Below are 26,593 nucleotides of genomic sequence, written 5' to 3' on the forward strand. Positions count from 1 at the left end.
AAAGGTAAAAATTATGTTTAAGAGGGCTGCCAATACAGCCAGCATTGTACAGATAAGAAAAACAATTGTATCCCTTGGAGAATGGTGAAAAAGCTGAGGGGATAGTGGCCACTCACCATTGTCTGCAGGAGACTGAATGCCAATATTACACCTTTAACTACTGCTGTGCCAAATTTTGTGGAACTGTAATGCAAATTCAGGGAGCATCCTATTCACAGAGGGTAAAACTCGATGTAAAAGATGTTATTTATGAGTCCACTCTGGGAATACCTCAAGGCTCAATTCATGCTCACCCAGAAGGAAGTGCAGCGTACCTTTGACAGATTCCCACAGGGATGTAAACTTTCACCCATGACTGCACATTCTGTGATTGCCAAAACTTTACAGTCCCCCTCTCCCCAGATGTGAAATTCTATGATATTGTAGCAAGAGGAGACTCCCCTGAAAAAGTAGGGGAAGCAGCAACAGCAGCATGGCAAGCACTTCTCAAAGTAGAAACTGAGATTCCCCAGAAATGCCAAGGACCATGTAAAAGACTTTGTCTGCTACATCTGCAGATAACCCAGAAGACAAGGAAGTCTTCCTTCCCCTAATTTTTAGCTAACACCTTCTCATATGAGAAACCAAGGAAGCAGTAAACCAGCCATAGATTTTGGCTTTCTTTATTCTGCAGCAGCTCAGCAGCTGCTGTGCAAACAGGGCAGCAAGTGGAAGGAAGGCTGTAGGAGGCAGGTGGGTGGGTAGGCAGCTGTGGCAGGAGAAGGCTGGACTTTGGTACAGCCCCAAAGTCTTGTCCTTACAATGTATGCAATGTACACAACACATAAGTGAGGGGGAAAAGGGGGGAGGATCTGATCCAAAGCCTACTGAAGTTATTGAAAAGACACCCATTGACTTTTTCAAGCTTCATGTCCAGCTTTGGATGAGCCAGGGTTCATGCAGTGCACATATTTTAAGCAGAACAGCAGTTAAGGGAAAACATGTTCCTTTTCAGATAATTAATCTAAGTAGTTTATATGATACATGCCACAACTGGCCTGAGTTGGAAAGAAATGAGCATTGGGGCTTTTTTTTACTGTAGCAAGTGTGTGTTACACTGATTGACAAATAAAACATCAATTCTGTGGCTGTTCAGGCATGAAGCATTGCCAGAGGTGCTCAGCTCAATCATGCCATGCCTGTAGTGCAGCCTGGCACCATTTTCTCATGTCTCAAGACATTGAATACAGTTTCACTGCAAAGAGAAAGGCTGTCACAAAAGTAACTTAGACCTGGTTGAAGCTAGTGCTGGGCAATAGGGACCATAATTATACTCATACCTCAGTGGTCCTGAAGCCATTCTGTCTCTGTGCTGTAGCTCCCATGCTGTGGGCTATGGGGTTTGCACCCTGAGAGCCACAGTTGCTCCTCTTCTCAGCATTCAGCATTCCAGCTGTGGCTGATGCTGTAGGTACACCTGTGTGAGCCAATTTCCCATCCTCCAGAAGACCTAGCAGGGACACATGGAATTGGGCAGTTAATACTGAGGAGCAATTTGAGCTGGCTCTGCCGTGCCTCTATTTTGTCTCATTTTGAGGTGGTGTCAGTGATGCAAGGTGTGGTACAGTACCCCAGTGAGAGCAGTCTGCCTCCCTGTGGCATCTTCATCCTCACATTTGACATCATTTGGCCTTTTTCCTATGGTCCACTGGTCTGGGAAACATTGGCTCAGGAAATCTTGGGAAAACAGTCAATGAGTGCAGCATGCCAGTGGATTTTTATCACCTGCAGGTCTCCACTGACTTCTCTACACACACACCTCCTTGCATGAGCAAGAGTTGAACTTAAGATCCAGAGAAGGCCCCCTTAAATCTGTTTCAGTTCTGGGAAATAAGGGGTTAGATGTGAGCATGACAGATGAGACCAATATGGATGAAAGGTTGCTCTATGCATGGCCTTGCCTTGAATGTTCTTTTCATTTGAAGTTAAGAAATTTTGAAAAAAATTATTTCATGTTGTTTTGCCTATCAGCAATCAAACAAATGAGTAATTTGCTTTCTGCTCTAGCTGTGTGGATACACATGAATTGTATGATATGATATTGGACAGCATAGATCAATTTTCCTATCTTACTGCATTAACAAAAATCAGTTGTCATTTATGGTGGGTGCAGAGCACTCAATATCTGGTTGCAACAATGGGTCAGAAATCCAAATACAGGGGGTAAGTGGGAAGCATGACTGTTGCTCTCAGTTGAGTTTTGGTCAAAGCTTATTTATTAAGAGATTTTCGTTAAAAGAGAAACAAAGAAGGCAAATTTACTAACTGATAATGCAGGTATCAAATCTAGAAAAATTAGGAGTCACAGACACTAAATGAGAAAAAAGTATGTGGAAAAACAATGACAAGCCATGGCTGTATGAAGTTACATTGTGTCATCAAAACCTTCTACATTAATCAGGTAGGAATTCAAGTGCTGTGTTAAAGATATTAAAAATGAAGCAAAGTCGTGAATTCTTTTTCAGGAATCTGTAAGAAAAGATGATTTTTCAGTAGAAAGCAACATTTGTCAGTATTAGCTAGCAAAGGCAATGACTGAATTCAACAAAGTTTCACCCAAATATTCAAAGCCTTGGTCTTGAAAATATATAAAATTTTGTGAATAAAAGGTCTTTAAGTTTTCTTCTGACTCAAGCCATTCTATGATTCTGTGAGGTAATGTCTGACTACAAACTAGTCACTGCATTTCCCTGAGCAGTCAGAAGATGGAGGCAGAGTATTCCAAAGACACTTTAACTTGTAGTGGTGGTAACTAATAATGCTGTCACGTAGGTTTTGATAGAAAAAAATTGAACTGAAAGTTGAAAATATTATAATTTATTTTTAAAAAAAAATACTTCTGTCTTTGGAAATTGCCTTTTCTGCTAGATATAAAAACTGATGTCGTTCTTGTGCCCAAGTTTAGATGCAACTTCAGTAAGGCAACAGTAAACTTCACCTCTCCTACATCTCCCAGAATTCTCCTCCTAGTTGTGTTTTAGGTCTTACCTCTCCCTATCACTCCACGGGACCAGAGGAGAGGCAAACAAAGCCTTGGTGCAGAGCAGTGAGTGGCACAGGCTGATGTTGCAGACAAAAGCAGCTGTCAGGAAGGGAGGTGGAGAGGCAGTGAGCCACGTGTGAGTCAGAGCTCCAGCCAGGAGCTCACTGCTTCACCTTGCAGTGGAGCTCTGAGGATGAGCTTGAGCACAGCTTTCAACAGGAAAACTGCACAGGAATTACACACTAATTCCATTAATTGAGTCTTTGACATTTCAAACTTCCAAATGATGAGTTTTTCCTTCTGTGGAGTCATCCTATGAAATTATTTCCACCATGTATCTCTTTGGCCATCTGGTCTCTGACTAAATTATCTGGTGAAACATCTGTCAGCTAAAAAGCCATTTTGTTATTAAGTCCAATTGTTCATTTATCAGATTGTGTTGCATCTTTTGGTCTTGCACAGAAAACTTTTTCTTACATTAATCCATTTTCAGAGGCAGATGGAAAATCTCAATCCTGAAAATGTGTATCTGTATCATTTTTTTTGTCTCTGTTAGTTTGCAGCCTGAGCATACTTGCTGCATCCTGTGTTGCAGGGGTGTGACTTTTTTTGCAATACTTATCAAATATAAACCAAGGATACTGAGCCTTCTACTATCACTACTATAAGTTTTATATGGATGACCTAGTGGCCACCAATACTAGGCAAAATTTTTTTTATTTTATACTGTAATATGTTTGCTATTCTGAAGTTAAGGAACTATTTTAGAATTCATTTTCATTGGCAAATAGATTATTTAGACAGTGGGCAACAGCTTAGAGGCTTCAGTGACTTGCTCATTATGTATGAACACCAAGAAGAAATTACAGTGAGCATACATAAGCAGTGCTGTTAAGAGCACGAGATTTGTTGGCAATCCATAAAGCAATACCTATTTTATAGGCTAGATACATAACACAGAATGATGATTGCAAAACAGAGATGATGTTTAAAAAGGATTAGGAACGCAGGGTTGATTTTAAGATAGCAAATATTCTTGCATTGCTATGTAGGATTTGCCACAGTACACAAAAGTGAAGAGTTAACTCTCTTCTGTACTATTGGAATTTAAAAGCCAGCAGGGTGGCAATAATAAAGGTCTTGCCTCATTGTGGTTTAAAACAAGCAAACTGTTGAGATATTTATGCCATCCTCACAGCAGGGGTTTGGTAAATAATCTCCTTGGTCTTTCATGGTAGAGCTTCAGTTTACATCAGTGTTGTTAAATCACTGTAATATCTAAATGAACGGGTTCAGTAATGCTGTTTTCATTCTCATCTTCTCATTCATGGCACCCCTGCCAAAAGTCTGTGGGCCTCTTTAGGCCAGGGGAAACAGCAGATCCCACCTCAATGCTCTGTCAAGTACACACTTTACTTTCAAATGACCTGGCAAGGCTGCAATATTCTCAAGGTTCCCTTCCCAAAACCTGGGTTTCTGGGTGATTATTAAACGCCCACAAATGTGATGGGGACCCTTCCCTCGGGAATGGCTGCTTGGGGTTTGGGGACTGCCAGGCTGCTCCCTCTGTGGGCAGGAATGGAGGACGAGGGGCAGGTATTTCACTGCTTGCAGTAAGGTTTATTTGGAAGGAACACACACCAGTTCTGTGTCAATGGCCACAGGGAGAACAGCTCTGCAGCAGCTCCATTGCTCATAAATTCATAAATCCAAGTCTACCTTTCCAGCACAAAGTGTGCCTAAAAGAACTTGTCCTCCCATGGCAACGTTTACCACCTTCCTCTTTGCTTGCTGGCCTGCACAGGCACACCAAGAATTGCCTTTCTTACCATGCCAATAGAAATCCCTTAGGCTGGAGCTTGACAAATGCTTTTTTTCAGCAGCATCAGGGGGAAAAAAGGGTTATTTTAAACTGAAATCCATCCTAGACTTTATTCTTCCCCCAATGACGCAAGCAGCCAGACTGGCACAACTTGGGAGGTAGCACAGGAATCAGAACAAGCAGCTGAAAGCAGCTTAGCTTGGTGTGCTCTCCAATAAAACAAAGCAAACATGATAATTTTAAAATTTTGAATGAGTTTTCATAAATTTTCAGATAGCATCATCCCCAATTTTGTGGTTTAGGAGACATTTAAAATTGCAGTCTGAAAGATTGCTCACAGACTTGCAAGCTTATGTCCATTCAAAATGTTTAAGTCATATAGCTCTAAACCTCCCCCCTACATTTACCTGGGGAGGCGCTGTCTAAGAAAGCTTTGAAAATAATTATTTTAGTAAATAGGGTGCTCATCACAGAGAGGTCAGTGAAAATGTAAAATTCAGAATGAAAATTTAGGACATTAGACCTGTATTTCTTTTTTTTTTCTGGTTTCTTTTATTATAATGACAACACTGGTGAAAACCAAAGAGAAACATTGCATACATCCTGCTCTAGTTCTTCATACAGCCTAGTTACACCTAAGAAGTCAAATTATTCAATAACAGTATTTCATAAAGAAAAGAGGAAATTTTTACTCTTAACTCTTTCTAACCAGTTTTGTATGAATATTTTTGTATCACCTTTGTACAAAGATGATGTGAAAAGGGGGGAAATCACCTAATTTATTCAGTTTTTGAATGTAAAACTGGTCTGAAAAGCAAAGTTATGTCATGGATTGACATCTGGCACAGAGAGACAGAAAAGAGATCTAGCAGGCAAAATTCTGTAGCTCTTAAATATCAGGACCACAGGAAACTTCTCAAACCACAAATAACACATAGGTAGGTCTGCCTGGATCTCCTGCACAGGCTTAATCCAAAGAGTAAATCTTAGCAAGGTTCAAGGTGACCTGAACATTTCTGTGGCTAAGAAAATCAGTGATGCTGCAGTAGCTAATGCTGTTGAGAAGTTTGGGCAGGGTATGAAGCCTTGCAGTAAGGAGACAAAGTTAATCTTAGCCAGAAGAGTCAACTGTTTGTAGAGAAAATTATTGCATGTGTGTTTGCCACAGTATTCTCCCACTTCATTTTAAAGCAGGACATGAATTCAGACCCAAACCTGCTCTAGGTCTGACCCAGTACCCAGGAGACCCTGTGCTATCAGGTGCTCTGTTATGGAACAACAAGCATACATTTGTTTAAAGCAGGTAGCTGTTGATTAGCTGAATTGATACCTTTGGAACTGACTATGAACAAACCAGTGGGGTTCCATTTTCTAGTTCAGCAACACCCTTTTTTATTTATCAGGACTGTTATCTCATGTACAATGCATAAGATGCTGGTTTACAAAGTGCCTGCCTAAAAAGATGCTGCACTGTAAAGATGGACTCTGAGAAAGCTCACAGGGAAGAAAAATGGAAAGTATTATCACCACATACAGGTGCTTCCAGAGGAAATATGTGCTTGCAATCATCACCAAGTTTCTTGCATTTCATGTTAGAGTGATAATAAGCACAGAAAGCACTGAAACATTTGCTTTCTCTACCTATTTTCCTGATTTGAAACTATTTATTTTTGGGAAAGCCACGCACCTGCAGGCCTGAGGGCTGGTGCACACTTTGGCTGCAAAAACCAGACATAGCAGGGATCCAATAAAAAATGGAGTGGGGGCTGTGACAAAAGTCAGGTTTAAGTCATTTCCTCCAAAGCAGTAGCCTCGGGGATGAGGCCAGATGCTCAGGAAATATGCAATAGCTCTTTTACCTAACAAGAAACAATTTAGAAACTTTGAGGCACAGCAGAGAGTGGGTTTGTGAGCTAGGATGAAGGATCCAGATTTACAGAGATTTCCTACTGCAGCAGGAAAATATTATCAGAAAAAATGTTTTGTAAATACAATAATGCAATAAATTTTCTTCCCAGACATTCAGAGGATCCAGAATGATTTCTCTGAACTCTAATGTGATATGAATTTTAGACAGTGAAGCAAAATGCAACAAATGCATTTTCACTTTCCACACATTTTGGGGGTCTCTCCACAGCTGTCTCCAGGCAGCAGGGCTGAGCCATGCCCAGGCACAGTGCTGGGGTGGGGAGGCAGCCAGGAGCTCTGTGCCTTCCTCCATACTTACAGGAGGAAGCTTATTTCCAGTGAGCTCCTCCTAAAGCACAAACAAACTCTCAAGCTGCAAACCTTGATAGCACTTGCATGGTCTAAATTCATAAGTACATGCTAAATCTTTGCATATTGGTATATTTCAATTTCAAATGGGGATACAGAATCACAGAATAACTGTCTTGTAAACAAATTTAATAGAGTTGTAACCATGTCTGTGAAATAAAGGTGAATATAAAAATTTATATTTATTCCAAATGGGAAAAGCATGCTGCAACACTCTAACAAATGTGTGATCATTTCAAAGCTCCAGACAAAGGGTTCTTCATGGCAAATAGACCCCAGAAGATGAATTAAAGGGAATTGGCCTGACCATCAAGGGAAGATACAGAAGGTAAACTTGAGAGAATTGTAATCATGGTGCTAGGCAAGAACTTAACACCAGAAAGATAACAGAGTTTAATGCATGAAGGTACAAATTTTGATAACTGGAACAAGATAGAAGAACCAAATTTTCACTGTATTTTGGAATAAGCATCAGCAACATTTTGGAAGACCTTGACAGCTGAATACATCTTTTGCCTGGGAAAAATAACACAGAATAGATTAAGCAACTAACTAGTGTCACATGATGTGCCAGAAACAGATCACTCCTTCCTCCAACCTGAAAAACCAACACAAAATAGCAAAGCTCTGAAGTGCTTTTCATGGTACTGGATTTTAGAAGGATAGAGAGTGGGGGTATTTGCTTTTCCACATGCAAATATACTGGCTGTGTTTCAGTAAAGCCCATAAAAAGTACATGTTAAAAAATATATACTCCATGCACAATACCTTATATCATGGGTCCAAATTATGACAAATCAGCCTGTTTTCCCAAAGTGCTGGCTTTTGGCTCAGTTCCTGTCTAAACCTTTCCTTAAAATGCCAAGAAAGAAGTTTTCCTTACAGGAGAGCACTGTGTGAGATGGAAAACAAGCAGCAGGCAGCTGGCCCTCTCTCAGTCACCCTTCCCACTGCAGTACCCAGCCTGTTCTGTGCAGTGCCTTACAGCTGGAGGTGTCCACAGGCTCTTTGCCTCCCTCCCTCTCCTTTACCTGGGCTTTCCTTCTCCTTTGGGATTGGTAATAAAACATCTCTCATTAAGGTCTAGACTAATTTCCAACATGGACATGGAAAGCATTACCATCAGTCTCATTACCTAGCTAAACACACGTGGAGTTTTATGATGAGTGAAATGCATCATTTCACTTAATCACACTGAGGAGCAGCAAAAATATATAGGCAGACTAAATATAAATACAAATCCTCAAGAAAAACATTTAAAGGTATACATGAAACATGAACTGAAATGAATCCTCACTTTTGCTTACCAAGGTTCAGCAGCTGGAATTGAAGTTAAACATTCCAAGTACTACCTTGCACATTTGTCACCAGGATATTTTCTGAAACATCCCTTCACCAGGATTTTTCTCCTGAGAAGCTGAGAAGCCTCAGAAACGAAATGGAAACAATAATTATCTGATTGCTTGGAATGGGGTTTGGAAGTTGCTTACCAACAGGTGCATCTTCGATTGGTTCCATGTGAATTGTTTTTACTTAATGACCAGTCCCAGTCCAGCTGTGTTGGACTCTCTGGTCACTCACAGGTTTTATTATCATTCTTGTCTAGCCTTCTGATGTCTCCTTTTTCCTTCTTTAGTATAGTGATATAATATAATATAATATAATATAATATAATATAATATAATATAATATAATATAATATAATATAATATAATATAATATAATATAATATAATATAATATAATATAATATAATATAATATAATATAATATAATATAATATAATATATCAGCCTTCTGAGAACTTGCAGTCAATTCTCATCTCTCACCTTGTCCTGGAGACCCACAACACTGCAGCACACATTTATTTTTTGAAATAGTGATTGACTACTGGGATAATTTACAAAGGCTTAGGCAAAATGTCAACCACTGGAAAGCTGTAAGTTCAGTCTCAATATCCCAAAGGTATGTGTGGGAATTAACTCAGGGAAGACCAGTGGGCTGTATGGCCTGGTGCCATTCCCAGCCTTACAGTATAAATATACAGAAGGATATACTGCTGACTTAACCAGTGTAACTATGATCATAAAGTGCTCTGCCTTTAATGTATCTGTATGCCTGTGAAAAAGTCATCACTCACATTTATGTTCACTCCAAAATGAAGGCAGTAGCTACATTAAAACTTCATGCCATCAGCCATCAACCATCTTCTAGATAAATCCATTGCATTTTTCCATCTTTTCCACGCACAGTGTAAACATTCAGAAAGCACTCAGGCATCAGCATTGTGCAAATGTCAGATATTCATGCTTTTAGTACTGCAAGTGCTTGAAACAATTCTGATGGCCCACATGGGAAATGCTAGCAGTTTACAAAAATGAAAAGTGCAAATGAGGACAATATCCAGACAAAATGTACAAAGACAGAAACACATCTATATACACTGTTTGGAAACTGGTAAAAAAACCCACAATAAAAATATTTCAGTCAGTCAATAAAGAATGAGCTGGTTATTTTTCTCTTCAGTAGCTAGCATGTATCTGGACCAGCTAGCCTAAATCTTCCATCTCCCAGGAGGAGATGGAGCCAGGAGGAGGCTCAACATTGCTTTGTTTTAATCAGCTCCTTAAAATGTGAGGCTCAGTTAAGCAAACAGCAATGCAGAGGGGCTCAGTGAACTCAGGAAAAACTTAAAATGTAAAGTCCTGGCTCACAGCCTTCAGCTGTCCATGTTAATTGGTAAAACACCACTCCTTCATCTACCTCTTTCACTTACTTTTAACCTGTTTTTTTCCTAAACAGAACAGAAAAGGCATTGTGGCAGTCTAGGAGAACAGACTGGTGTTTTATTTTCTAATGTATTCATCAGAAGATTAAATTGCCTTATTGCATTATTTCTTTGTGCACAGCAAGGGACCAAGGCCCTTGTTTCATGTGACACAGCTGCTGAAAAATGGACCCACTCACCAGAGCCCCAGAGATCTGGTCCTGTACTCCAGAAAAGAGGGGTGCAGGTCAGAGAGAAAGCCTTACAATAAACTGCTGGCTTTGATCATTCTGATCCTGGGTCTTAAATATTATATATTCAATTGAAGATAAACCCCAGCTTTCAATCCCAGATTTCTTTTAATTGGAATATGTTTTAAACTGCAGGGACATTTGAGGGAAAAAAGTTGGAACTAGCAGTACCATTTCTGTTTCTATGAAGAGATATATTTAGAGAACTGATTACAGTTAAAGAAAAGAGAGATTTTTGGCCACTTCAATGCTGAATTACTGCCTAGTAATTCAGCATTGAAGTGCTTTATGTGGAAATTTTGGAAATTTTAATCAATGAGCAAGGCAAACTGCACTCTGAACTGTGTTTCCTGTATGCAATACAATTGCTCTTCTGCTTTGAGATTGGCAGGAATCTTTGCTTAAATCTAATTAAATTTTTAATTTTTTGCTGTGAATTCTACATTCCTAAACTGGAAAATGCAGAATTAGAACTGGCTAGAAAGTGTAACATTCCCAAGGAAAAGAAAAAACAATTTTTAAATGTCCTGAATCAGGATATAAAGGCTGGGATGGAGCAAAGAGTGCTGTTTCCACAAAAAGAGTAATTTTGCAGAGCAATTTCCTTCTCAGCAATTTGCTGGCAGGATCTGCCATTGACAAAACCATGACTCAGGTTGCCTGCTCAACCCTTTCAGGCACTCTCCCTCTCTCATCATCCCTCCCCCCCACCACCTGCTGCAGAGACAGAGTAAAACTTCTTCCTTTAGTTAATGACAGACCTTTGGCTCTCAATAACTAGGAATATTTTTGCCTTTAAAGATTTCAGTGCTGCAAAAAAGATGGTTTTTTTTTCACAGGGAAGTAATTTGGAGAGATGGTTCCAGTTCATCTTCCTGCAAATCATCTCTATTGATGCTCAACAGCCTTTCTGCTTTCTGGCACTGGGACAGCTGGGAAAGTCTTTCATGTAATTCCAGTGCTCCTGTATGTGACATTTTCAGTGAATTTACTGTATCATTGGGTAAATTATTATACTGGGGTAAACTGTGGGTGATCAATCCTAGCAGGTCTGCCTTAGACTGCAGGGAGGGTTTATCAAGGCCGTTGGCCACTAACTGAATGGATACTAATCAAAGCCTGAGAGGTTTTGTGGAAAGGTTATCACAGTTTAGGTTGGCTGGCATTACAACTTTTGCAGTGTTTTAAGAAAATCACAGAAGCAGACAGTGCAATGAAGAGGCTGCTGAGGAAGGAGGAAGCATCTGGAGAGCCCTGCCCTGCCCTGCCCTCCCTTCCTGTCCCAGGGCTGGGAGCTGGCTGCTCCCACCTGAGACACAAGGACTGGTCAGGAGGCTTCAAGCATTATCTGAATCACCTACTCTCAAACAAGATTGAAGATTTCCCAACAATTGGGTCTGATACATCTCACAGAATAGCAAGCTGAAGGGTCGTAGAAAGAAATTTCTCATCTCTCAATTACCTTTGACATTTTTACTTAAGTTCTGCTATCTATGGATGCATCCTTTTTTTTTTTATGGCAGTCAATATATATTAAAAACCAATTAATTTAAAAATACTTCCAGAGGTGGTGGGGTAGATTGCTTAGCATAATCTAATGGGCCAAATAAGTATTGGTGCTATTTTTTAACTGAAATGTGAAATGAAACCATTATTGCACTATCAAATGACAGCAAAGGTGAAATGTATGGAATGGAAGTATTAACAGCTAGGGTTGGGCTGAAAAATATGGTCATTACAAAATTTGCATTTATCATCTGAGTCTGATTTTTTCCAATCATTTCAGTGCTTTCTTGTGGAGCAACAAATAGTGATTTAGGCCAACACTGTAATCCTTGATTGGCTTCTACACTGAGCAAACCCCAAGTATATGATGTACTGTACAAGAAAATCCAAACAAAGGCTATAGTGTAGTGGTAATTTTCCTGCCAGAGAAGAGCAGAGTGAGAATAGGTGAGAGAAACAACCTTGCAGACACCAAGGTCAGCAGAGAAGGAGGGGAAGGAGGTGCTCCAGGCACTGGAGCAGAGATCCCTCTGCAACCCTTGGTGCAGCCCACGGTGAAGCAGCTGTGCCCTGCAGCCCACTGAGGCCCAAAGGGATGCCAAGATCCACCCGGAATGGATGGATGCACAGACCCACACTGGAGCTATGGAGCTCACAACATGCCTGGAGGAGGTTGTGACCCTGTGGAAGAGCCAGTGGAGAGAGGGCCCTGCCCCCAGGCTGGAGCAGCTGTCCTTGGAGGGCTGCAGCCATGGCAGAGTGACCCACACTGCAGCAGTGGTGGGAGGACAGTTGGCCATGGGATGGACTCACACTGCAGCTGTTCACACAGAGCTGTTGCTCGTGAGATGGACTCACATTGGAGAAGTTCATGGAGAACGGTCTCCTGTGAGAGGGACACCCCCCTTCTCCCTGAGCAGCAGGAGAAGCCTCAGGTGATGAACTGACCATAAACCCCATTCCCTGCCTCCTTGAGCCATTGGGGGAGGAGGTAGAGCTGGGAAGGAGGGCTTATTTTACTTCTCATTATCCTGCTCTGATTTTGTTAGTGCAGTAAATTAATTTCAGATCGCTAAGCTGAGCCTGTTTTGCCAGTGACAGTATTTAACGAGTGATCTCTCTCCCAGTCCTTATCTCAACCCATGAACTCTTTATTCAATTTTCTCTCCTCTGTCCAGCTGGGAGGGGAGCGAGTGAGTGCCTGACAGCTGGCCCAGGTCAACCCACAACAGTGTATTGAATGGGAAATGGCCAAGGCACTGCTCTCACAAATTCTCTCTCCTCTCTCCAGCTGCTGTTCTGCAGGTTCTTCCCCCCATTACTTCTTAAATATGTTATCCCAGAGGTGTCACCACTACTGCTGATGAGCTAAGCCTTGGCCAGTGGTGGGTCCATCTTGGAGCTGCCTGGCTCCTCAGGACATGGGGAAAGCTTCTGGCAGCTTCTCACAGAAACCAACCCTGTACCCTGCTCCCCACTACAAAATATTGCCACACAAACACAACACATTATTATACCCAAGGTCTGGACTAACATGGAAAGGGAATGGCTGCAATATGTCTACAGTCCAGAAGAGCTGCATTTATTCACTTTTACTGTAATTCTGAACTGTAATAAGGCTATCTCCTGAAAATATCGCATCAGAATCACTGTTATAGTTGTTTATTAAACACACCAGATTTTGAAACAGCCCATTAATAAAAGAACATAAGGGCATAAGAGCACAAAGAGATCCTGATATACCTAGGTAATGCACTGATCCATCTTTGCCTCTTGACCTAAAACAGATGGTTTATTAAACACTTCTCTGCAGCCCAATTCACGAAAAACACTCTGCTGCACCGGGTTCTTAATTGACCTGATGTTTGCTTATTTATGTCTGTGGAGCTCTTGACTTTGCGTGCACCTGGCGAGGGCGGGAGCGGATGACGGCAGCGCGGTCCGAGCCAGCATCGTCCCGTTGTCACGGCAACCGGAGCTGGCACAGCCCGGCCCGGCTGCGGCTGCTCGCAGCGCCCGCCGCACACCGTGCACATCGGACTGGCCAAAACTTCCCCGCCAAAGGTTACCTCTGAAACGCCGCCTTCGGCATCCTGGGGCCTGACCACAGCCGATGGTGATGAGCCTGGTCCATGAAACGCCCCGGAGCTGTCAGCCAGCGGGGAACAGCGGAGCAGCAGCAGGAGCCAGGCACTCAGCCCCAGAGAGCAGGGCAAGAATCACTCATAAACACACAGGCATGTCAGGGCAATTATGCAAGATAAAACTGTTTGCCAGCCAGATTGCTAGACAGTGATAACATTCCTCCTGTATTCCTCTGATTCTCCCTATTTATTTTACAAAGGACTCGATTGCCCTCCCATTTCATAGCTGTTCTGCAAATGTCTTCACTGATCCTAAATTGCAGGTTTCATTCCTGGCAGACCACTTACTGCAGTTCTGTTTACTGATGCCATGGGCAAGTTTTCCTTCTGAGTACATCAGGTGAGTCTGTGTGAAATATGGATAATGTTTTCTTTAATATGCTTCAGGAAAAAAAAAACCTACTTCACTAAGGAAAAAGTGTAAAGTTCAAAGAATAAAAAGCCATTTTTTTAGCTGATACTGTGGGTGACATCATGATAAAAAATCAACAAATAATTTAATAGCTGAGGAACAAGTCAGCCCTGAGGCAATCCGTATTCAGCTTTTCCATTCTGAGACAAGAGAATTATTTTTTACTTGGTTGCTACATCATTTAAAAATTAATTACTTTTATTTGCATTTCAATAACAATCCCTATTAAAGACTGGGGTCTTACTGTGCTGGTTGCTGTGGGAAAACAGTAAGGAGAGATCCTGTCTTAAGGCACTTGCAGCCCGTGGGGTAAATGGATTGTAAAATCTCTCTGACCACAAGACAATGAGCCATATCCACTCTGAGGGGCTTTCAGCTATAATAAAGAAAAAATAATTGAATACAGCAGCTAACCTTGTAAGTAAAAATAGAAAGAAGTAGAAATAAGAGATGGCTTTAAACCTGCTTTAAAACAAACAACATTAATTTTTTTTTTTGTTCATATTGAATGTGTTTATAGAGTACATTTACAGTTCTGGTTTCTGGCAATAAACTATACATCTTAAATTTCTAGGATATACATATACATATACATTTACATATACATATACATATACATCAGCAAGTTATTCCAATATAACATAACAGGTTGTGCAAGCGCGTTCCAAAATACTTGAGAGATTTTGTGTGCTTTTTGTGAATTCAACCTTTTCTCCGTGGTTTGCGTGCAACCCTTGGTGGCTGCCCTGGGGACTCATCTGTACCCACAGATTATTACTTCCTCCAAAAGTCATTACTTTGCTAACAGTTCCACTCAGCTGAATCAGACCCTCTAAAGAGAAAGCAATTTGTGCAAAGAGTTGCAAGGATCAAGGAACGGTTACTAAGCAGAAATGCAGCCTATTATTTCCCCCAGCTATAGCCTACGCAGTAGCTCAGTCCTGTGAAAAGTTCTTTGCTCACATAGCAATGGATGTTCTTCCAAGAAATGGCTTTATTGTAAGGGCTCATTGTGATTCTTTCCTTTTTTTCTCCCTCACAGAAGCCACTCATCCTATGAACAGTACGTACACTTATTTCCAGAAAATGCCTTTCAATTCCAGCACCTGCAGTGCTTCATGGAGTTATTACTTTTCTATCCCTCTTCATCCACAACTGGTTGCCCTGTTCCTCATTGCCAAAGCCTCAGCAGTGTACTGCAACACTATCAAGTTACATAATATACATTGCTATATAAGTTACAACCACCTATATTTGTGTCTGTTGGTGACTTCTCATCCCCTAAGTCACTTCTCATGAACCTAAGACCATCTCTCTTATTTTAGGTATGTTATAGCAACTAATACTGGTCTCTGTGTCTTCCTGTAAAAAATAGGGAGATTACAATACACTTTATAAAAATGGATGTAAAAAATCAAGTAGGGAAATTAACGAATAGTCCAAGAAGGGATCAATTGAAATTGGAAAAATAGAAAAGCAAATTAGAAAATTAAAAAAACTCAATACTTTCCTATTAATTTAATAATATTTAAGCTTTCAAAATGCTTTGGTAAAGGCACAAACATTTGGCTACAGAAATACTTATAATTCCAATGAGAGCAGGCACAAAAAGCTGAATATGCTGGATAAAAAAAGAGAATCATATGATGAAATTTGTGATGGTATGAAATTACTAAGATTAATGTATGGGAGTTACTAACCCTTTCCTCACTGATACACTCTCTGATTCTGTATACACAACATTCTTTCATCCCTGAGTGATTTACTCCTATTTACATTTTGATGTCCAATTCTGCTGTTTTTTCTACAACTGAAACATGTTGGAAATCACAACCACCTCTTACTGCTTTTGTCTTTTCCCAAATTTTTTTTTCCCCAAATATTTCTTTCATCCTATCTCTAGGTCTCTCTCTTCACAGAATTTCACCAGTTTATTCCAAATGAAAAATGACAGAGAAGAACTTCAACCTCTTTCCCCAACCTCGTTTGGCTGGTGCCCCCTTGCCTGCCTGCCTCGTCCCTTTCTGTGTCCCAGTTACATGTCCTTCCTACCTTACCTTGTGCCAGTGCCATCTCCCATTTCCCCATCTCTCCCATCCTGCTCTTGTCCCCTCCCTTACCCTCCCTTTTTGTCTCTCACTCTAAGGTAGTTTCAGTTCTCACAATAAAGTCACCTATTCCTCTTCATGTCTTAAACACATATTTGACCTCATCTGCCCCTCCACAATTGCTCCTTCCTCTCCCTTTCATCTGTAAATTCACTTAAAGTACTGTTATTGTCCCTGGAGTACTTCTCCTTATCCCTTTTCCTTCCCTACCTCAAACCTTACCCTACAACAGCTCTCCCTGAAGTACTTTATGACTTTTGAGGCACTAACTGGGAGCAGTGTGTGTTCCTCAGGCTCCTTAAACTGCTGCCACCACAGCTCTGTTGAAGAGTGAATCTCTGTTGAAGAGTGAATTGTTTTTGCTTCTACTCTGTCCTTTCCTCATCACTTTCCTTCTGATTTCTTCTGCAAGGTTGTCTTGTAAAGCGTTTCATGCCCTCATCAGTCTCTGCTGGTCTCAAGTGTTGTTCTCCTTATCTCTGGTATTCTCATCTCCAAACACAAAGTATATAACCCCATGTTTCTAGGTAGAATACTAACTGATCTACCTCTTGATTACCTCCTGTTCAGAGTCAGATCTTGAACTGTCTAGCTTCTGTTTATGATTAGGCACAACTCAAAGTAAACATGGCTAAGATAATGGTAAGTGTGGGTAAAAAGCTAACACTCTATTTAGCTTTCACTGCTGGAACACAACACTGTTACCCGTAATTTGAACTTACTGCTCAGCAACATCTTGAGCTTCTTTAAATTTCTTATCTAATCTTCTTTAATATGGTATTTCATAGACCCATTCACCTTCAAATTCTCATGGTTTCCCATGTGACTACTGCAGAGTCTTTCTTTAGCCTTTAGGAGTACAACATAGATCGTTTGTGACTTCTCCCTCCCTGTCTTATTTTGGTCAGCAGAGAGTTTTGGTCTCCCTATTCCAGCTGGCCTGTGATGCCCACCTTTGTGTATTTTCACTCCTGCACTTTCATAATTTCTTCCTCGTGCTTTGTTACTTTCTACAAAAGTCTGTAAAGCTACTTATTTACATCTGAACCTGCCTATAGGCATTTACTGCTTTACACGGAAATTGTAATTATTCTGGGCAGCAACCATTTGTACAGTATCTAGCACAATGGATTTCTGGACTTAAGCTGAGATTTCTAGATACTGCTGCAATACACAATAACTCGTAAATCAATTTAAACTGCACATCAGGTCAGAGCTCCTCAATCCCTCTCTCATATCTGTCACTTCTGTAACACTTCAGGTGCACAACTGGGGATGTAGCATACTGACAAGAACTGGGAAATTCAAACTTGCAGGTCTGCTTCTATCCAACCCATCCTTTGGTCAACTTTCTGTGTATCAGAAGGCATCAGAGGTAGTGTGGAAAAAAGCTGCCTCTTCCCCAATTTCAATTTATTTCCTAAGTTACTTGTCTTGTAAAAGAAAAAGCCACGTATGGGTAGAACCTCAAGAACCTCAAGGACCGAGTTCTCTTCCCTCTGATAACATTGCTCCACAGTTGACGGCATCTGTACGCTGTCGCTCGTAGACCAGCATCTAGAGGCCGTGAAGGGGCTCTAGAGGCCGAGCCGGCTCTGGTAGCGCAGAGCCCGGAGCGCATGGGGCCGCTCCCGACCCTGCCCGGCCCCGGGGTCGCTCCCGACCCTGCCCGGTCCCGGGGCCGCTCCCGACCCTGCCCGGCCCCGGGGCCGCTCCCGACCCTGCCCGGTCCCGGGGCCGCTCTGGCCGTGCCGGGCCGGGCAGGGCAGAGGCTCCGGGCGCTCCGAGCAGCCTCGGGCGCCTGCATTTCCCGCCGGGGGGGCTGGAGCGGCGGGGTACGTTCTGCTCACAGCCGGAACGCGGGTACACCCCGCTCCATACACACACCGTGCGTGTGTACGGGTATATCCAGCGGGTGTCGGTGCACACTCAGGGTGTGTAGGTGCACACACAGGATGAGTAGATGCACGCACAGGATGTGTAGGTGCACACGCAGGATGTGTAGGTGCACACGCAGGATGTGTAGGTGCACACACAGGATGAGTAGATGCATACACACGGTGTGTAGGTGCGCACACAGGATGTGTAGGGGCACACACACGGTGTGTAGGTGCACACACACACGGTGTGTAGGTGCACAAACAGGATGTGTAGCGGCACACACACGGTGTGTAGCTGCACACACAGGGTGTGTAGGTGCACACACAGGATGTGTAGGTGCACACACAGGATGAGTAGGTGCACACACAGGATGTATAGGTGCACACACACGGTGTGTAGGTGCACACACAGGATCTGTAGGTGCACACACAGGATGAGTAGGTGCACACACATGGTGTGTAGGTGCACACGCAGGATGTGTAGATGCACACACACGGTGTGTAGGTGCGCACACAGGATGTGTAGGTGCATACACACGGTGTGTAGGTGCACACACAGGATGTGTAGGGGCACACACACGGTGTGTAGGTGCACACACAGGATGTGTAGGGGCACACACACGGTGTGTAGTTGCGCACACAGGATCTGTAGGTGCACACACACGGTGTGTAGGTGCGCACACAGGATGTGTAGGGGCACACACACGGTGTGTAGGTGCACACACAGGATGTGTAGGGGCACACACACGGTGTGTAGGTGCACACACAGGGTGTCGCCGCCGCTCCCCTCCCCGCGGTGCCCGCCCGCCTCTCCCGCACTCACCGGGAAGCGGGCCGCCCTGCTCCCGGCCGGGGCCCTCGGCGCTGCCGCCCTCCTGCGGAGGGCTCTCGGAGTCCGTGTTGGTCAGCCAGGTGGACTCGGTCTCCCGCGTCCAGCTCTCGTAGTAGCGGGGCTCGATCGCGTCGGCCCGGCTGCCCCCGCAGCCCATGGCGACGCCCGCTCAGAGCCGCCGCCGCCGCCGCCCGGGCAGCATCGCCCCGCCGGGCACGGCCGCCCCGCCGGCCCCGCTCACGCCCTCGGCCCCATCCCCGCTCGTCCAGCTCTCTCTGGCTCCCCTCTTCCGTCTACCCCTTCTCCCCGACTTTATTATCTCCGCTGTCCCCCCCGCACCCCACCCAGACTCCTGGCTGTCCCCTCCCCTTCTCCTCCCGCAACCCTCTTCCCTCCCCTCCCGCTTCTCTCCCATCCCACCGCCTCCCGGCCGTCCCCGATCTTTCCCCAGAAGCGGGGCTGGGGCTGCCTCCGCCGGGGGCCGGCCCTGCCCTGCCCTGCCGAGCCCCTCCGGTGCCCGCGGCCGGGGGCAGACACGGGGGCAGCTCTCTCCTCCCCGGGTTAGGGTCTGCATAGAAAGGATTTACACGTACATGCCCCCGTGCCACAGCTGGCACCGCACAGCAGCCGCCCGGCCCGGTCCTGCACCCAGATCGTGTGCCCTGGCTGGGTCCTGGGCTCTGTTCCACTGAGCCATCCGTCCCTTCCCTGTTTCTGCCGGGAGAGCCTTGCTCCCACTTTGGTGCTGCAGTTTGCTGCTGCATAATTGGGAACTGAAGCTGCAATACTGAGTGCTCAACTCCACTCTTTCCTCTTGAATACTCAGTTTGGGAAACAACCAAGAACAAGACTCCAGCAAAACAGACTGTAATTTAAACTGATGCTCGGGTAATCGAAGTGACAGGCAGAGATTCTGCACTGAGTCATATTGATGGTGGTTGCAGTTTGTATTGCAAGAGCTGCTTCACAAGGTCCCTGCAGGGTTGGAACCAGCCCCATGAACAGTAGGCACTGTGGGATCATATCCTGAGGGGGAGACTTTATCCCAGGTAAAGTTTCTCTCCTGGAGTAATTTTGCAGTAGAGCAGCAGGAATGACTCTTTCCCCTGTGAGAACTTACAGAGCAACACAGAAGTCATGTTCTGCACTTCATGCCATCACCCAGCTTGGCTGTTGACTATAAAGGATTCATCCACTGAAATCCAAAATCAAGCTGTCCAGTGTTTTGGGAGCTACAAAACACAAAGGAACACAAAGTCTCTGGAGTAAAAGCTCTTGTCCCTAAGGCTGGCTCAAGATCTTTATGAGGATCCCACAGGCCTTAGCTCTGCATCCCAGGCAGTAGGTCCCGTTTCTTGTTCTGAGGGGATTCAGGTCAGACACTGCTTAACAAGCTGCCAAATCACCCCCTGTGCTTCCCAAAACAGATGACCACTGAGGTGCTTCTAAGCAGCTTCCCAGCCAAATACTCACTCCCAGCAATCTTAATTTCTGACTGAGATCTGCTGAGTTCCCTTACCCACATGGGTGCTGCCAGCAGCTCTTGTCCCCATAGCTGTGCTACCAAGGTCCCAGGGTGACTGGGGCAGTGATCTGAGCTACTTTTTCATTGCTGTGGTAATGTTTTGCTGATTGAAAATACATTATTTTTATAAAAAGCATAAAAAAGAGATTGTATTTCAATCAAACTGCTCCCCAGCAAACAATCCCCAGGGCAATGGGACATAGTGGTGTCTGAGGCCAAGAAGGAAGCCCAACACACATCCTGACTCCCTTCCCAGGAGTTGTGTGTGCCCTGGGTGAACATAGGGCATGGCCCAGGAAAAACTGCCAGACATCCCTGAGTCTTCAAATGAAAACCTGACCTGTAATTGTGCAAAACTTCCTCGACCAAGAGCTCTAAATGAAGAACACACTGGAGCAGAACCTTGGGGGAGCCTTTGTATATTGTTTCATTTTAAATTGAAAGTTTAAGGGGCTCTGGCAGGCTGCTCCCTGCTGGCATGTGTGCTTTCACATCACTTTGATTTCAGTTCTAGCTCTATTTGCAAGAACTTTGTCTTCTGACACTTATTTTTCCTAGCAGTTTTCAAACCCTTGAAAAACCAATGGCAAGAGAGCAACAAAAGGCTTCTCTTTCTTTCCTGTTATTACCACCACCACTAAAGAGGAATTAGACCATAAATGTGGAGTCTTAAAGCATTTTATTGAACCATGTTCATTTTCCTTGCACTAGTATTTCACATCACCTTCCAAATTTCCACTTTTGGTGGAGCATTGAGAAAATTACTGCAGAAAAATAATAATGGAACTATTACAGATTTCATGTTTAAACTTCTGGTGTCATTTTGATTTTGAATTTAAAAACATACTTTCAAATAAGATTTTTTTGTGTGACTAAAATAAAATGTTTGTTAACTCTAGTAAGTAAATGATTTTATTTTCATCAGCTCCTAGTGGAACTGAGAACTACTTTTAGAAACTGTAATTTTTTCCCCATAGCTAAAGGAAGTTTCATTCTTTGGTGTGTTTAAAATAAATTTAAGAGACTAGGAGAAAAAAAAGATATTTGCATTGTTTTATTGAAAGTGCCAAATACAATTGTGGGTACCCTTTTATCATAATTAATTCTGAATTATTGAAAATGACTCCTCACTGCCAAGAGTGCAGGGCACGACGCTGATGGATCTGCCCCATTCTGACTCCCTCCTGAGCTAAAGGGCAAACTCTGAGGCACAAAGGCACAGAGCCATTGTGCAGAGGGCGTGTGCTGTAGCTATAAAATACCACAGCCTAGGGCAGGGAAGTGCATGTTGGCTGGCATGAAACAGAGATGGCATCTTTAATACAGCAAGGTAACAGTACAAGGGTATGAATTCAATGTTAGCTTTGCACTGAGAATTGTATAGGGAAAGGAAGTGGACAGACAAGGAAATCTGCCTCCAGAAACAGAAAATACCCAGGATCAGCTGAATCCCTGGTCTGATTCCATCTCTTCCAGGAGGGTAATCATATGGGATCTACTCAACTGCCCACTACCCCTGTGAAGCTGGGTGGAGATCAATTGATGCAGGGCAGGAAGAGGTTGATGGCAACGTGCAAGTGAAGAATTAAAATCTGCAGAACACTTAAGGGGAAAAACTTTACAATTTGTTTTTCTTCCTTTACTTCAGCACCTGAGGTGGTGTAGCCTAGCAGGAGAGGGATTAAAAATGCAATTTTTTAGATCAAGTTTAATTTGTCGTGCTGCTACCCTTACGCTTGGAGATGATTAAGGCATTAAAATCTGACCTCTCTTCATTAATTGCTAAAAAAGGGTGGTCTCCCACAGATCCTATTAGTGGAGCTTGGACTGTGTTTTAGCTGCTCTGGTTTTGTGCTGCCTTGTGCACACTGCAGTGATGTTTTTCCTCCTCATGCTGTCAGTGATGTCTGCTCTGTGTATGCTGGTTTCAAAATATGCTACTTGAAATAATGGGAATAGGAAGTAAAAGGGCAGGGTGGGCAGGGGATGAACAAGGGAAGGGAATTTCAGGGAATTTACATTTACTTTTACCTCGAAAATATGTTTAAAATAATGAAAAGAAACTCTTACTCATAAAATCCATGTGTAATTGTTGTAGGACCCATTATTAATTTTCCCTTTGGTGATACTGGGTCAGTAAATTCCTTTGCATCCCAATGGCCATTTCAGTGTTAGGTGCAGAAGAAGCAACAGGAGATTTAGGAGATGTCCTGCCTCTCTTCATTTTTTTGTGTGGCATCTCTGCTTGTTTTATTAGATGGTATTAAATCTGGTTTCAGACCCCACCTTTTCTCACAAATCTGTTCTCTTCACCCCAGAATGTAGATACAGATCAGTTTACTGACCTACTTAGGACCCCTGTGGTTCAAGAACATTATTAGAGGAGGGAGAAGAATTTGAATTTAAAACTTTTTCTTTCTAGTAATGTATTTTGTGTATCTGAGGAGAAATACAATTATTTAGCTGTGTAATACCCATTTGACATCATCACTCCAAGCTTGCAATATGTCTGGAAGCAAGATTTCACACTGTTTATATGAGTAAATGATCAAGCATTCCTCTTTACTGCTGTGAACACATGAAGGATATAATTTGCTTGCCTTGATTTCTCAAATGATTGTCTTCAAACGTTTTAAAATTTATACCATATAATTTCCACATTGCTCTGCATTAATTATGCATTTCTTTCAACAAAGAAATAGTAGCCTTCATTTATCTGATATGGCAAATCAAACAAGGAAAGTTTTCAGTTTAGTATTCACAGCTTCCTGGACATGTGTGGGTGATACTCAATATTAACTACATGTGAAGGTTTGGTAAGATAGCTCCAAACAGCTCATAAACAGAGAGAAGTAAATTAACTCACTTGTCCACTGACTCTTTTTCATGTTTGAAAATTACTCTGAAACAGAACCTCAAATTCCAATTTCACAGAGTCAGAGAGCAAGGCCTTGAATTCCCCCATCTGAAACTTTCAATTTAGTTTCAGAATAATAATTTACTAGATTCTCAATTGTGAATAACTGTAGCCTGGCAGCACAGAAGTTTCCTGTGATGGAGTACTATCAAGGAAATTTTGTGGTCATTTCTTTTCAGCTTTCTCAGCCTTTGAACCACACCTGGACTCAAATGCTGACCTGAACTTGCCAGGGTCCAGTCTCCTTCCCTTGTGAATAGTGAATGTTTCCCAGTGAACAAGCTGTAAGCTTTGCATAAGTGGGAAGTTTAGGATCAGTATAATCATACTCACTTTCCCAGCAAGTAGTGAAAAACCAATACACTGCAGGCATCAAAGTGTCCTCACTGCATGGCATCTCACTGATACCTTATGAAAATTGGGGCAGATGTGCATATCTGTACAATGCGCATCCTGCCTTTTCTGTGAGCTGTGTGAACAGAAATCTTCAAAATCCATATGTGGAAAGAAAAAACCTTAGGTTTGCCTCATCTAACTTCTGACACATTGGAAGTTCAAACATTCCAAAGTTGCATGGGGATCTTTGCTCCATGTGTGAATTGAGCAGCAGTGCCCTTTACTGCTCTCGGAATGCAGAGTTACCCCATTTGCAGTCAAGGATAGAAAGTAGATTGCAGAGACTGGGTGATGGTGATGGAAAAGTGGGATGCTTGGGGGATAGCATGCTTGCTAATTGCTAGCTGTATTTGTCCTCATGGAAAATATCTCCTACTTTCCTGTGAGTTCAAATAGTTCAAATGGGATCAAAAGAAAAGGAGGTAGGAAAAAGGTCATAATAGAGAAGTTTTGGCTTGGATGAACTTTGGATAAACTTTGTCACCTTGAGAGCTGCTGGTTGTTCTAAACAGCCCTTGCCTTCACCAGACTGTTTGGAGGGTGCAATGACCACCTATGGAAACACATCCTACACAGTATTGCTAGGCTGTGACAGCCCAGCTGAGATCTCTTTCTTAAAGAAGGTCTAAGGTCTTCCACCAGTCCCTTTGGGTGTCCCAGGCTTGTTCAAATAAACAGGTAGCTAGTGAAATAAAATTATTTTCTGGGAAAAAAACATTTGTCAGCTGTGCACCAGGCCTCATTTGAGAGTGTTTAAATATCTATTGATTAGGGCTCCTGAATAAAGGACATCAAGTGTAATATCCAGCAAGGATAATAAGTAAGAAAGTAAGTAAGTAAGTAAGAAAGGATAATGCAAAAAGAAGCTCAAAGTACTGGGTGGTGCTCCCCAGCAGAAAGAGCCATTGAGTTTGTCCCTAAAAGGTGCAAATCAGTCACTGCTGCCCTGCAGAAGCTGACATGGGCACCAGCCGTGATGTCCCTGGAAAACTTAGACTGCAAACAGAGCTGTAGCACAGAGCAGTGATGGATTTATTCTCATTTACCCAAGTCTCTGCAGAGCTCCTCCACATCAAATCTGTTTATCTTGTACTCTGTTCCAAGACTACACTTTGTTCCTAAATAAGAAGGTAAATCATAAAACCTAGTTATGAAAGCAATATTTTATGTAACTAAGTATCATACTGGGTAAACATTTAGCACTTCAGTTGTTCCTGGCAGAGCAAGCCTGAAATTTTATGGCCCTAATACCCAAGTCTTAATTAAAATATATTTGACTTTTTCCTTTGGATGCATTCTTCTCTCTGTGGGTATTACAAAATTAAGCATGTACTGCCACAGTTTAATTGTTTACAGGTAATTAATTTGTTTTGAAACATACTAGATGCTCTATCAGCCTAATGCAACAGTGCAGGAAAATCTAAATGCAATTAAAAAGGAAGTAGTCAGACACTCCATTAGTTGTGTTCTACATTAGGAAAGCTCTGTAATTTGAAGAGTTTCTAGTTCTACATATACAGGGCCTACTCGGTCAACTATAAACCTGACAAGTACAATTTTTTGCTGTCTTCTTTTCCTAGGCTTTTTTTCTGTTCCCTACAGTGCCAGGAGGACAGGAAAAAGGAGATGGAAACCGGCAGGACTTAATTACATTTGTGTTATAAGTGTATAAGAGTCCAATTAAGAGCAATCATGATGAATTTTAAACCATATTTTGTAATCTAAAAAATAAAATGTTCAAAAAAAAGGAGAAAAAAATCATCTCCATTCAATAAGTACTTGTGAATATTTCTAAGCTTCAGCACAACCTTTTGTACATGCCTTCCTTTGAGCTCCACTGCTTCTGCTGAGCTTATTTGAAAGTGCCACTGAAAGTTTACCTCAGTGCAATTATTCTGAATTCAGTCTCACTCTTTATAAATGCTAATTCTGAAAGATCCTGTCCTGCTATCTGTCCTCTTTTATTCTGTCTAAACACTGTGGAGCCTAGAGCAGCATCTTGCTAAGATTCCTCCAAAGTTTTGACTCTTGGGTTGGATGTGGTCAGTCCCGGGGAAACCAGAATAGCTGTGCACCACCCATGCCCACTCCCAATACCTTTTAGCAATGAGATGTGAAATGCAACTGTAAATATTTTGAGGTTTCCCCCCTTTTAGGTTGGTACACAGCATATGACTCACTGGCTGCTGCACAGAGCCTGTGTTTGCTGTTGCAGAAAGCAGATGATACTGTTATTATGCAAAATCACTTCCACCCACCCTGGTGACTCACCAGCACGTCACCAAACAGGATTTACATCAGTTTCAAAATATATCTCCATTACCATTCCCATCTCAGCAGATTACTGATTTCTTCCTTGCACTCCTTCTCTGGATGACGACAACGCGGCCGCGTTTTCCTCTCGGAAGCAGAGCAGGGCTGGAGGCTGCTCCTGCCTGCTTGAGCTCAGTTTGCCAGAAGGTTTCACTTACAGATGGAGCAGAAACGCTGGCAAGGGCTGCCTCTCCATCGAATGACCAAGCCCTTTTCCTATAAGGGAGGTTTCCCTCTTCAGCTAAGATTTTTCTTGCTCTCTTAAGATCAGTATCATTAATTTGTATCTTAAAGAGTTGATTCACCTGTGAATTAACATAAGGTAGCACTGATCTCAGCTTGCTGTGATGTGACAGTCTGTAAATGGTGACAATTCAAGGGCTGCTTGACTTAAACAGATTAATTTGCCTCAGTCTAAAATT

At 42.7% G+C, this 26,593-nt stretch overlaps 2 protein-coding genes across 4 annotated transcripts in view; both read right to left on the reverse strand.

Moving 5' to 3' along the window:
- The window catches only part of FZD6 (frizzled class receptor 6), a 67,161-nt gene extending 48,070 nt beyond the window's left edge, over nucleotides 1-19,091 (reverse strand). The window contains exon 1 of the mRNA XM_066564808.1: nucleotides 19,012-19,091. The gene's annotated coding sequence lies outside the window, so the exon portion shown is untranslated. The remainder of the gene's footprint in view (nucleotides 1-19,011) is intronic.
- The window catches only part of BAALC (BAALC binder of MAP3K1 and KLF4), a 35,574-nt gene extending 16,349 nt beyond the window's left edge, over nucleotides 1-19,225 (reverse strand). For all 3 annotated transcript variants that reach the window (XR_010784939.1, XM_066564832.1, XM_066564820.1), the window contains exons 1-2: nucleotides 19,012-19,225; nucleotides 1,320-1,489 (exon numbers count right to left, since the gene is read on the reverse strand). Coding sequence is in view for 2 of the 3 variants with exons in the window: in XM_066564832.1 (XP_066420929.1) it covers nucleotides 1,320-1,489; nucleotides 19,012-19,177 (336 nt within the window). In the remaining variant the exon portion in view is untranslated. The remainder of the gene's footprint in view (nucleotides 1-1,319; nucleotides 1,490-19,011) is intronic.
- Between the last annotated feature and the right edge of the window lie 7,368 nt (nucleotides 19,226-26,593).

The sequence above is a fragment of the Molothrus aeneus genome, chromosome 1 (assembly GCF_037042795.1).
Source record: "Molothrus aeneus isolate 106 chromosome 1, BPBGC_Maene_1.0, whole genome shotgun sequence".
Taxonomy (NCBI): Eukaryota; Metazoa; Chordata; class Aves; order Passeriformes; family Icteridae; genus Molothrus; species Molothrus aeneus.